Raw genomic sequence first — 13,518 nt, forward strand, 5'->3', positions numbered from 1 at the left:
TTGTGAAAATAACCCATTGAAAAAAACCTTACGACCAAGCAGAATCCTCTATTGGCAATAGCTTCAGTGGGACTTCAGCTAATAAGTTTTGGCCAATGTTAATGAATATTTTTCACGAGTTCAACATCCAGCTGTGCAAGAAAACATACAATTGGATGTAGGTGAAGTTATATAAATCCTATTTTAAATCTTGGACTTTATTCTTGAAACAAAAAATGACTAATAAAAAGGTGTGACGTGCCAAAAGCGGACCATATTAAAATTAATCTGAATACTAATTTGGCTATTGTGGTTATGCATGAATTTTAAATCAAACGTTTGTTTTTTTTTACAAGAGAGGCTGAACAAATCATAAAGCTCTTTTATTATTATTATTTTAATTATTATTATTATAATGTTTTAATTTATTATTATTAATAAATAATATTTATTAAATAGCCAAATTCTGACTGAGGAAAAGCTGAATGTGCAGGCTAGTTTGTTATTTGCCTAACAAATCACAATAGGCTATTTTCATTTGCTTTAAACGTTCAAACTTAAACAGATTCCTATTTTTTTCTAATAATATATAATGTAATAAATTTGTATATTAAAAATAAGTACTCATATTTCTTAATCTAAATCTTAAGGAAATATTTTGGTACATTAAAAAGTGTGGTTATGATGACCATCCGACAAGCTAATCCAGCTAAAATAGTGCTTAAAATGTCACTAAAATGCAGTATTTAAATCTCATAATTAACAAGAAAATGAGGTGAATAATTGCAAAAAAGTCCACTTTTTGAGAAAAAAAGAACCACCCCTTTTACCAGGCTAGCTATGGGCCTGTGAGGCGCAATCGTTTATTAAATAAAGAAAAGATTTACGCAGCTTCTCCTACCAATGCAAATTCCATTTTTTTCTGTTGATTTTTGCACCAGTTCATCAGGAAGTTATCATTTTGTTCTCTTGACTCAATGGATGGAAACACTGCTTTATTTGCATGTCTTTTATGTGATATTTCATTTTTGTGCATAAATTTAATTCGCATCTTTGGATGAAAACACAGCTATTTTCCAGCACCTGTTAATCATGGCTAACTTCAAAGAAATCCACCAAAAAGCAGCATAAAATCATTGAGTTAAAACCCATCATCATTGTGACACACACGATCATGGCCAAAGACGGAGATGATCCACTCCTGCAATCTGTCACTATTGGAGCCGTGACAGGACCAGAGAGCATGCTGGGAAATGAGGAAAAGCTGTCACTGCCAGGCTAAGCAGGTTGAAGAGCAACCAATAAAAGAAGAAAGTGTGTGTGTATGTGGTTATATTTGGTGTGACTAATAAGTGTTACTGGTCTTAATTAAAGGGACAATTCACCCAAAAACAAGTGAAACAAATGAATGTCTTTCATTCAAAGTACATTTTTCAACCCAGGCTCATTCTGATTACGTACCCCTATATACAATTCTGGAGAGCGCTAAATACCTCCCAGGAGCTACGTTTTTTATTATTATTATTATTATTGCAAATACGGCAGAAGCTGCTGTGTAAGCTTTTTCAGATCTCACATTTCTCTCGCACGCCATTCCCGCCTGCTGTTCTCACGTAAATCCACCAGAGGCCGCTGTCAACTGAATGACAGATCGATAACCCCACCCACTTCCCTAAACCCAACCGATAGTGTTTGGAAAAGCAATCTATAACTAGCAAAAAGCCCTCGCGGCAGCCTGATTTTCACCACGTTTTCAGTTTTCACCACATTCTCGCGCTGTTATTTATTTGTTTGTTTTATTTTTTTGATTCTGTTTTTGTTTTACCTGCTTTCTGGAAACATTCTTCGTCGGAATCGAACCTCGTCATCATGGTTAACTCTGCTCTGCATCTCAAATCCACTGACGCAAGCGGCAAGCCACTGAACAAACTGGTAACTGGTCCATACAGAGGTGAGTGGTCAGCTGGTAAGCACGAAAAGGAACTGCGTCATACCGCCTAATAGCGTTCGTTTTAAAGACGAAATGCAGCCATACGTACCTCTGGCTACATAATTTACGATCTCCAGAAATGTATATAGGGCTACGTTTTCAGAATAAGCCTATGTTGGCATTTTCATATTGAATTAAGTGAAAAAAATATGGTCTCTAGTTTTTAACCTGTTTTATTCAATTTGCCCTAAAGCAGAAAATAAACCCCCTACAAAAAAATTAAAAGCATAACTTTTTCCCAAAGTAGTATGTTTTTCTTGACCACAATAAATATTTTTTAATTAGACTAAAATCAATTTTAAAGTTTGAACCCAAGCTAATTCATACTATGAGAAAAACTAAAAATGTTTTCCAGGTCAAGGATTTCCGGAAGTAATTTTTCTAAAAGGTGCACATTTCCTTTCCCTCGATTTTTTCTGGAAGTCCCACCAGTCTTACATTGGACCGAAGGCTACAATTTTACAGATCATTGACCATTAATGAGAGCAGCTCTATGGCAGATTGCAATTTTGCATTTTGCATTTGCAGCTTGTTCAACGTTTTATTGACTTTGTTTGTTTGAATGTCTTTTATTTTGTTAAACCAAACAAACAGGGGAGGGGGAGCAACAGACATATCAACAATTTTCAATCTGAAAAAACAAAACACCTTTACATGGTCATTTCTTCATATAGTCCAAAATGCTGGAAGAAAAACATTGCCACCCATAAATGGTACTAGGTCTAGCCTCAATAATTTGTGCTATTGTAGCTTCACAAGACACTATTTTAAGGAGTCTATGAATCCAAAATGTTTTTGCACACACGTGCGGAGAAAACCAATTTTGTATGACTGCCTTCTTTGCAGCTGTAAAACCAGCAAGCAATATTCTCTTCTTTACTGTACTTGTACAGAAATTAGTATCATAATTGTGAAGACATTTTACTCTCCTCTTGGTTGTTAAAGCGATACTTGTGGATCCAGACACGAGCATGTCTGTGGTGCGAGTTTCTTCACTGCGTCTATCACAGTTTACTTCTGACAATCGCGTATTATGCGCATACAGACTGTAATCGTGGCTATTCTTCCCACGTCACTCATCAGTGAGTAGCGCTTTCATTTTTAAAGCCAATCACAGCACTCTTTGTTGAGCGGTTGAAGACAATAGTCTCCATCCAAAAATGCGAATAAACTTTATGCGCAAAACTGGATTATCGCATTAAAGACGTGCGAATAAAGCAGCGTTTCCATCCAACGAGTCAAAGCGAACAAAATCGTCACTTCCTGATTAACTGGCGCCAAATATCAACAGTAAAAACTGAATTTTCTGCGGTAGGAGAAGCTGCGTCAATATTTCTTTATTTAATAAATGACTTGTGCCTCAGAAGGCAATCCTGACACGCAGTGAACGCATGGTGGCATTTGAAGGTGTCAGATGCGGAGCACAGATGCTCTTGATTCTGGAGGTCATTAATAATATTATAACACTAATACTGAAACGGTTAAGGCGTTTTAGGATGACCAAAACAACATTTCAGATGGTTTACAGTGTGCTCAATTTGCTGGTTTATCCATTCACACACATTTTCATCATCACATAATCTCTTATAACAAAATCACATGACCTTTTTTAATGCGCATACTGAAATTTGTTCGGTAAAAGTGTTTCCATCGTAGTTTATGCGCATCTTTTCCTATCCAATAAAAAGTTTGTCCTACTCCGTTATGCGTTACGTTTTTCATGCGCATTTTCAAAATGTATGCGCATCATGGCATTTCCATCAACCGTTTTTTTATGCGCATAAGAAAAATGCGCATAAAAATAGGTGGATGGAAGCATAGCTAATGACCAATCATACGAGTATAAGAACTCGCTTTACAGCGCTCAAAAAGCAAGCGGGATAATATTTACATTAGTTTGTTTGCTCTAAATGCTCATGCTGTCTTCTGTGCATATATTGGAGTTTTGTTTGAAACATTCAATAAGAGTGTTTTCTTTGAGCAGATCAAATTAAAGATACAGTTCATATATCTTACTGCTTTGTATTACAAATAATATACAAATATTAATATATGTATAGATTAATTTAAAAAAATTCTTCTGCTGTGAAGAAAAAATCTAATTATGTATGGAAAACATCGTCAATGCACCGTGATGCACAGTTATATCGAATTTAACCGAATCGATGGCATGATAATCATAACCGAACCGTAAGACCAGTGTAGGTTGACACTGCTAAATACTAGTATCTTGAAAAATATCATGTACTGTCATCATGGCATAGATAAAAGAAATCAGTAATTAGAAATGAGTTATTAAAACTGTTATGATTAGAAATGTGTTAAAAAAAAATTGGTGAAAAAATATACAGGAGGGCTAATAATTCTGACTTCAACTGTACACGTGACATCTCCAGTAGGGTTTTCTGTAGTGCTGCAATCGTATTTGATGGACACGTCATGTTGAAGTGAACAGCACTCCAGTGTTTACCTGTTTGTTTGTGTTTTAGATGCAGTATGTCTAAACCAGCGGGAGCTCAGCTCTCGCGTCTCAGTCTCACCATGATTTTGTCGGCCATCTGCTGGATCTGCTGCGATTTGGTCTGAATGTCGTCTTTCAGTTTGGATTCTCTCCGCTCCACCATCTCCAGCCTCTTCACCTGGTTCTCCAGGGATTTCTTGCCATCCTGATCAATCCAAAAAAAAGAAACACAATCTAATTGTGCACTGCCAAAAACAAAACGGTGACACTTTAAAACAAGGTTTCAGTAGTTAATGTATTTACTAACATGAACTAATTATAAACAATACTTGTTGAGCATTTACTAATCATCATGCAACATTTACTAATGCATTATTCAAATACAAAGTTAAGCTTGTTAACATTACTTTATAACTGAATGAATGAAATATGCTGTTTTCCACGAGGCAACCCTGGGGTGCTGAAATATAATTGGCTACACTTGCAATGGGTGAGTTAAAATAACCAAAGCAAAGACAGCCATTCTGGCACATAACGCACATTTTCAAAGCAGAATATTTGACTTCAGCATTGTTTTTCACATAAACAAGAATTTTCACTTAGCATGTTTCTGAAATATCTGCAAACATATTAAGGTATATTTATGCTTTAGTAGAGTCAAAAACTTACAGCACCTTTAAATTTAAAGTAAATCTAATGTCTAAAACACAAATGAGACCATGGACAACAAAACAGTTATAAGTGTTATGTCTTTGAGATGAATTGAGATGAATACATCAACTGAGGCGATGCAGTGGCGCAGTAGGTAGTGCTGTCGCCTCACAGCAAGAAGGATTTTCTGTGTGGATGTTCTCCCCGCATTCACGCGGGTTTTCTCCGGGTGCTCTGGTTTCCCCCACAGTCCAAAGACATGTGTTACAGGTGAATTGGGTAAGCTAAATTGTCTGTAGTGTATGAATGTGAGTGTATGGGTGTTTCCCAGTGATGGGGTGCAGCTGAAAGGGCATCCGCTGTGTAAAACATGTGCTGGATAAGTTGGCGGTACATTCCTCTGTGGCGACCCCAGATTAATAAAGGGACTAAGCCGACAAGAAAATGAATGAATGAATGAATAAACATCAACTGAAAGAGGAATCAATATGTTTGTATATTTGGCCAAGTTACAACTGTTTGAAAATCTGGAATCTGAGGTTTCAAAAAAAATCTAAACCAAGAAAATCACCTTTAAATGTTGTCTAAATGAAGTGCTTTGCAATACACATCACTACATTTACAGTAGGAAATTTACAAAATATCTTCATGGAAAATGATCTTTACCAACATTAAAATGATTGTTGGCATAAAAAAACTATAATTTTGACCCATAGATTGTATAATTTTGACTGGTGACCGGGTCACAAATAGTCCCAGCAGTCACAACATAATAAGTAAGATGTTAGGGTTAGGGTTAAGGCTGATTTAAACTTTCACCTAGCGCCGCATAACGTACCTCCGCCGAGTGCGCAAGCACCTTGCGAAATGGACAAGGTTTTTATACTTGACGCATTCGCTGTTGTGATATTCTTTAAAACGACAGGTGGCGGTCAAAAGAAACTGACTGTAAAATCAGATGGATAAACATAGAAGTAGGAAGTTTCCAGAAATACATCATATCATTAATTTAATTCAAGATTTTTTTTACTAAATATTTGTATTAATTTTCTAAGTTATTTTAATGATTATAAAGATTTTTTATAACCATTCAAGATTTTTTAAAATCAAACTTTAATGCATCACTTGCTTTTGTTCACATCTCAAACCGTTCTACCTATTATAGGTTATTAAAATATTAATGACAACAGAACACGGTTTGCTCTACAAATATACTGAATAAAAGCAAAAAAAAGTACAGTTTTTTTTTTTTTAGATTTAGCCCGCTCCACAATTCACACATCACTGTCTGACTAGTTTCTATCCTCTACTTATATGCTAAAAAGGCAATAATGGTCCAAAATTCCTGACCATTATCACCAATAAAGCCCAGAAAAACAGGGCATCAGTATATTGTAAACTGATAGGTTCAAATATTCCTTTCCAATTATCAAAGACATAATTTGTTAATTCATTTAGTTTTGAAGCTATTAAACTGTTCTAAATTCAAAATTGCATATATCAGTATTAAACCTATGAATGTTGGAAAAAGATATTCTGTAACATGTGTATTAAAACCAACCGGGTCTTTACTTTTGCCACTCTTTTTGGTTTTAACAAACTTATCCCTCAAGTTTTTCTAAACTTTTTTACAAAAACCTGCAATTTTTAGCCAAGAACTATTGGCCATCTGGTTATCCCTATGATCACGCATGGACAGATCATAAAGATGTCTGTACCGGTGTACCAAAATCTCTTCAAAGTGATTCATATTTAACTCAAATGAAATGCGGTGCCGAGCGAACTGTTCACTCCAATCTTAAAACATTTTGTGTGCTCCGCCAGCCGAAATCATGTCGAGCGTACCCAAAGCAAACCTCCGCAAACACAGCGATAACGTCCCATTCACCAGACACTCAAGCGAACTAGCAGACACATCGAGTATAAATCAGCCTTTAGGGTTAAGGGTTGGGTTAGGGTCAGAATTTAGTTGAAATGTTAATCTCATGGTAAAATGAAGCATGTGGAGAAGCTAAAGCGAAGTTAATCGTAACCTCTGTCTCTCGTAAGCGTCTGCGCAGGCTGTCGGATGAATCCTCTTTGGTTTGTAGACGCTCCAAGTCTCGCTCCATTCGCTCTTTAGCCTGACGGACGTTCTGGAGGAGTTCAGTGGCGTCAGTACTCGCATTCACTGCCTGGAAGAAGAGAATGGAGCACTGTAAAAACAGGCTGTAATTTTGACAGGACTAAATTTTAACACGACTAAAACTAAGACTGTACAGTTTATTCTGCAAAAGAACTGTCCTGAATGTACTTTATCCCACTTATTACATAGCTACTTGCCACAAAACATTCAAAATTCAACACAAAACATGGTTCTGAGCCATGATAGTTAATTAATTCTTTAATTAACTATCATGGATTAATTCTTTAATCTGTCTGTCAGTGGATCAACAGCTTCCTAACGGACAGGCAGCAGCTGGTGAACCTGGGAAAAATTCTCATCTAGCATCCGCACAATCAGCACTGGCGCCCCCCAGGGGTGTGTCCTCTCCCCACTGCTCTTCTCCCTGTACACGAATGACTGCACATCAAAAGACTCCTCTGTGAAGCTCTTGAAGTTTGCAGACAACACCACACTTATCGGCCTCATTTAGGACAGTGATGAGACAGGAGGTTAAGGAGTTGGCTGTCTGGTGCAGTCAAAACAACCTGGAGCTTAACACGCTCAAAACAGTGGAGATGATAGTGGACTTCAGGAGAAACCCCCCTGCTCTCCCCCCACTGAGCATCATGGACAGCATTGTGGCAGCAGTGGAGTCATTCAGGTTCCTGGGCACCACCATCTCTCAGGACCTGAAGTGGGACACTCACATTGACTCCATTGTCAAAAAAGCTCAACAGAGGCTGTACTTTCTTCATCAGCTGCGGAAGTTCAACCTCCCAAAGGAGCTGCTGAAACAGTTCTACACCTCCATCATTGAATCAGTCATCTGCACATCAATAACTGTGTGGTTTAGCTCAGCTACTAAATACGATCTCCAAAGACTACGTCGAATAGTTCGAACTGCTGAGGGAATCACTGGTACAACCCTTCCTACTCCCCAAGAACTGTACTTATCCAGAGCGAGCAGAAGGGCTGCCAAAATCACTCTGGACCCCTCACACCCAGCACACTGCCTCTTTGAACTTTTACCTTCTGGTCGACGCTACAGAGCACTGCGCACCAGAACAGCCCGACACAGAAACAGTTTCTTTGCACTTAACAGCTGCACATATAACGTTGCATTTAGTAATATAGCTTTACATACACTTGTCAATTTGTATATTTGCACTGACTACCTACTTGTATTTTTTTTTAAATATATTTATTATCTGTTTTTTGTCCTGTCTCTGTAATCCTGTTCCACTGTAGAAATTCTGTCCTCGTATGTGTGAACATACCTGGCAATAAAGCTCTTTCTGATTCTGATTCTAATTAAATGCAAAGCTGACAGAAACTAAATAAATGGCTTCCGTACTCACCTTTACTGCCTGGAAGGGAAAGAAGCTGCACTGTAAAGATGCTCTGTAATTTTGATATGACAAGACTAAAATGCTAGAGTAATAATCTGGTCATCTGTTTATTACTGTATACGAGTTTGACCACTAATGTGATACCAATTTTAAACAAGCATGGATTTCATTTGTTAGGGATAAAGTACATCCAGGGGGTTGTTATCGAAGAATAAAACCTGTAAAGCATCTCTGAAACTGTGTGATTATTCTGTTTAATCTAGCTACAACACATCCAGTTAAGCTCAGAAAAAAAACAATAATGTCATTATTACTAACCTTTTTTTATTACATACATAATCTGCCATTATCCAAAACAACTCAATTCATATATATTTTTGTCAATATGAAATAAATGCTCACTTTACCTTAGCAAGCTTCTCCTGGAGCTCTTCAATCTTTACTTGTTGCTCTCCATTGGTCTGAGACATTTACAAACAAAAACAATGCTTAAATACAAAAGCAGCTGCATTAACAATTTAATTATTTAGCTATTAAAAACAACAAAGTATGACTTTATGATCCAGGCCAGCTTATCAGCACTGAATTTTTCAGTTTTGTCATCATTGGATACTGTAAGTATGTTAGAAAGCTTCCTTAACAGTTTGTTTACAAAAGGCGAATACAAATATTAGTTCTTATTGTCATACAGTATGTGATCCTGGACCACAAAACCAATCATAAGACCAGAGTCATTTTTTAAAATTGAGATTCATAGATGGAAGATTAATAAGCAAGCTTTCAATTGATGTATGGCTTGTTAGGATGCTGAGATACAACTATTGTAAATCTTAAATCAGAGGATTAAAATAAAATTCAAAATACTGAGAAAATACTGTATAAATACTGAGAAAAAAAGTTGTTTAAATAAAGTGCTTAGCAAAGCACATTCCTAATCAAAATTTTAAGTTTTGGTATGCTTGCAATTGGAAACTTACAAAATATCTTCATGGAACATGATATTTACATAATATTAAAATTATTTTTGGCCTAAAAAAAATTATAATTGACTCATACAATGTTTTTGGGCTAATTCCAAAGCTTGGGTAAATGTACGCAAGCTAATTGAGAGTGAGATTTTGTGGTCCAGGGTCACTGCAAAAAAAAAAAAAAAACATTCTTACTTAAAATGTTTGTCTTGTTTCTAGATCAAATATCTAAAAATTTCTAAATAAAGAAGCATTTTCGAGACAGGTATAAACTTTTGTTTTGTTTTCAGGAATATTAAGTCAAAACTTCATGATTTTGTCCTTCAAAACAAGCTAAATTATCTAAATTATTGGGTTAGGTAAAATAAACGTATTTCAAACTCAATACAAGATTATTTCAACTCCACTGGCAGATTTCATTTTCTAGTTTTAAGGAAAAACTCACTTAATTTTAACTTGTATCTGAAAACAAAGCAATATGTTATATTTGCCTAGAAAATGCTTCTTGATTTTACAATATTTAGATAGTTACATACTTTGGACAATAAATTATTTAGACAAGACAAACTATGAGTAAAAAAAACACAGTGTGCAAATATTGCAGATCTGCAATTTGTGTAGATTTACCTTCTGCCTCTAAAATTAATTTACTAAATAATTTTCCTTCTAAAAGCTCTTTTACTAGTCCAGATAAGACATTTTTGATCTTCTGTTTATTACTTGCATAACTTATTTCACTCTCCGATCACTTTATTAGATACACCTGTCCAACTGCTCGTTAATGCAAATTTCTAATCAGCAATTTCCAATCACATGGCAGCAACTCAATGCATTTAGGCATGTAGACATGGTCAAGACGATCTGCTGCAGTTCAAACCGAGCATCAGAATGGGGAAGAAAGGTGATTTAAGTGACTTTGAAAGTGGCATGGTTGTTGGTGCCAGACGGGTTGGTCTGAGTATTTCAGAAACTGCTGATCTACTGGGATTTTTACGCATAACCATCTCTAGGGTTTACAGAGAATGGTCAGAAAAAGAGAAAATATCCGGAAGTTCAGGGGTCAGAGGAGAATGGCCAGACTGGTTCCAGCTTATAGAAAGGCAACAGTAACTCAAACAACCACTCGTTACAACCGAAATCTGCAGAAGAGCATCTGTGAATGCACAACACGTCCAATCTTGAGGCGGATGGGCTACAGCAGCAAAAGACCACACCGGGTGCCACTCCTGTCAGCTAAGAACAGGAAACTGAAGCTACTTTTTGCACAGGCTCACTAAAATATGGACAATAGAAGATTGGAGAAACGTTGCCTGGTCTGATGAGTCTCCATTTCTGCTGCCACATTCGGATGGTCGGGTCAGAATTTGGCACCAGCAACATGAAAGCATGGATCCATCCTGCCTTGTATCAACAGTTCAGGCCAGGTGTGGGGGATATTTTCTTGGCACACTTTGGGCCCATTAGTGCCAATTGAGCATCGTGTCAACATCACAGCCAGCCTGAGTATTGTTGCTGACCATGTCCATCCCTTTATGATCACAGTGTACTCATCTTCTGATGGCTACTTCCAGCAGGATAACACACCATGTCATAAAGCATGAATCATCTCAGACTGGTTTCTTGAACATGACAATGAGTTCACTGTACTCAAATGGCCTCCACAGACACCAGATCACAATCCAATAGAGCATCTTAGGGATGTGGTGAAATGGTAAATGCACATCATGGATGTGCAGCGGACAAATGTGCAGCAATATTTGCTAAATATTTCCAGTACCTTGTTGAATTGGAGGATTAAGGCAGTTCTGAAGGCAAAAGGGGGTCCAAACAGGTATTAGTAAGTTGAACCTAATAAAGTTGCCGGTGAGTGTATTGGAAAAATACAGAAAGTACTTCTTTTAAACAATGGTTACAAGAATTGTCTCATTGTTTGGCATTAAGAAAAAACCCAAAAAGCTTTTCAAAATATGGAATCCCTCGATAGGATTTCTGAATGAAGCTGATATGAATCTTTTGTCCATATAACTTGTAAATTGCATAACCTGCTATTAATTTACTATTGTTTTGATTCCTTTACATTTGTATATGTATCTACAGTACATTCATTATTTATTGATATACTTGTTTAGTTTAAAACTTCATTTAAAGATTTGTTTTCCATTTAAAAAACAAAACTCACCTCATATAATACTAGTAAATAAACATATGTAAACTATAAATACATATATGCAAATGTACACCCGCAACTGTACAGATACTTAATCATATACCTCCATGAATTATTGATATACTTGTAATTTATTTTTTTTATGTTCTTTGTTTATTATTTTATATGTTTTGTTTTGTTTTCGTTAGTACACGTTAAAAGTTTCTAAAATAAATTAATTAAGACAGTGTTTAAAAAAAAAAGACTTACCTTCTGCAGTTTGCTCAGAAGCTCTTCCATCTCAACTTTCCCTTGTTCTTTAGCCTGAAAAATAAAAACACAGACAAATCAAAGCTAGTTTACCCTATAAGAGCATATCCATTTGTTGTTTCTGACTTGTTTCCAACCTTCTGGATCTTCTGCTGGTACTCCACCGCCTTCCTCTTGAGCTCCTCGCTGGTCTGACGGGACTCTTTGAGCTCAGACTCGTACAGGTCACTGCGGCGGCGGGCGGCTGACAGATTCTCCTCCAGCTGACGGATAGACACTCGCATCTCCTCCAGCTGAGCGTGGTACTCCTGCATGATCATAAATGGTTAAAATGGCACTTTAGTTAGCAAGGAACAAGTCCTCTGAGTACATGAGAAAGAACAGAAACATGGTCAATGCGTCTATTATTCAGCTCATATGCCCTCCAAAAAATGATGGCGCTTAAATTGTGACAAAACCATCTGAATTTAAATTGTGTTCATTTGAATTATTGACAACTGCAATTTAATAAAACTGAATATTATACGGCATTAAAAATTGTTTGGAATTTCTTAACTTGAATATTAAACATTTTAAATTTATTAGAATTTTTTTAAAGCCAGATTTTTATAGTTATTTATAAAGTTTATAGTTATTTTAAAAATTACTCTTTGCGCGACGTGATAATGCATCAAAGTTTTACCCTTTAGCAGTCAAAGGGGTTGCACACTGGATGTGCTGATCGGTGCCACACCACACAGCGACATGCATTTTAGAATGCATGGTGCTGCGTGGCGCTGAGCGGCACATTCAATGTGCAACCAACTTCAGAAGACTGGATCCTCAGGTTTAAGGCGGCACTCATGTCTCATCACAAAGGGGCAAACAAAACTGACATTTAGCCTACAATCCTTGTACAACCTACAGTTTTATCTGCTATCTCTGTTATCTTTTGGTTAATCCCCAATTTTAATGTGAGATTTTGGAAACCAGATCTAAATTTAACGGGAACGGTCGGGTAGAAAATTATTTTAAGCAGGCAGCAGGTGAACAAGACTGAATGTACAGCGGGAGTGGTCGGATGCGGAATAAAACCTGGCAGGAGCGGAAGTTAAAAAAAATCAGTCCCGTGCAGGACTCTATACCGGAGCACCCAGAGGAAACCCACGCCAACAGGGTTTTCAAAAGGTACAATTTTGTACCTAAAATGTTCATATTAATACCTCAAGGGTACATATTAGTACCTAACAAGTACAAATGTGTTCCTTTAAAAATTTTTAGGTACTAATATATACTTTTGAGATACCAATATGGACCCTTCAGGTACATACATGTACCTTTTGAAAAGGTACCACCCTAGTGACAGCTCGGGTACTTTTATTTCTGATAGTGTACAGCCAATTTAGATAATCTAATTCACCTATAGTGCATGTCTTTGGATTGTGGGGAAAACCGGAGCACCTGGAGGAAACCCACGCCAACTCGGGGAGAACATGCAAACTCCACACACAACTGCCAACTGACCCAGCTGAGGCTCAAACAAGCGACCTTCTTGCTGTGAGGCGAATGTGCTACCCAC

General features: G+C 36.9%; 1 protein-coding gene across 7 annotated transcripts in view; it reads right to left on the reverse strand.

The window, feature by feature from the left end:
* LOC130233889 (citron Rho-interacting kinase) overlaps positions 1-13,518 on the reverse strand; it is a 139,179-nt gene that overhangs the window by 83,822 nt on the left and 41,839 nt on the right. For all 7 annotated transcript variants that reach the window (XM_056464141.1, XM_056464139.1, XM_056464137.1 and 4 more), the window contains exons 5-9: positions 12,098-12,268; positions 11,961-12,014; positions 8,984-9,037; positions 7,115-7,255; positions 4,510-4,635 (exon numbers count right to left, since the gene is read on the reverse strand). In XM_056464141.1, coding sequence (XP_056320116.1) covers positions 4,510-4,635; positions 7,115-7,255; positions 8,984-9,037; positions 11,961-12,014; positions 12,098-12,268 — 546 coding nt within the window. The remainder of the gene's footprint in view (positions 1-4,509; positions 4,636-7,114; positions 7,256-8,983; positions 9,038-11,960; positions 12,015-12,097; positions 12,269-13,518) is intronic.

The sequence above is a fragment of the Danio aesculapii genome, chromosome 8 (assembly GCF_903798145.1).
Source record: "Danio aesculapii chromosome 8, fDanAes4.1, whole genome shotgun sequence".
NCBI classification, from domain to species: domain Eukaryota; kingdom Metazoa; phylum Chordata; class Actinopteri; order Cypriniformes; family Danionidae; genus Danio; species Danio aesculapii.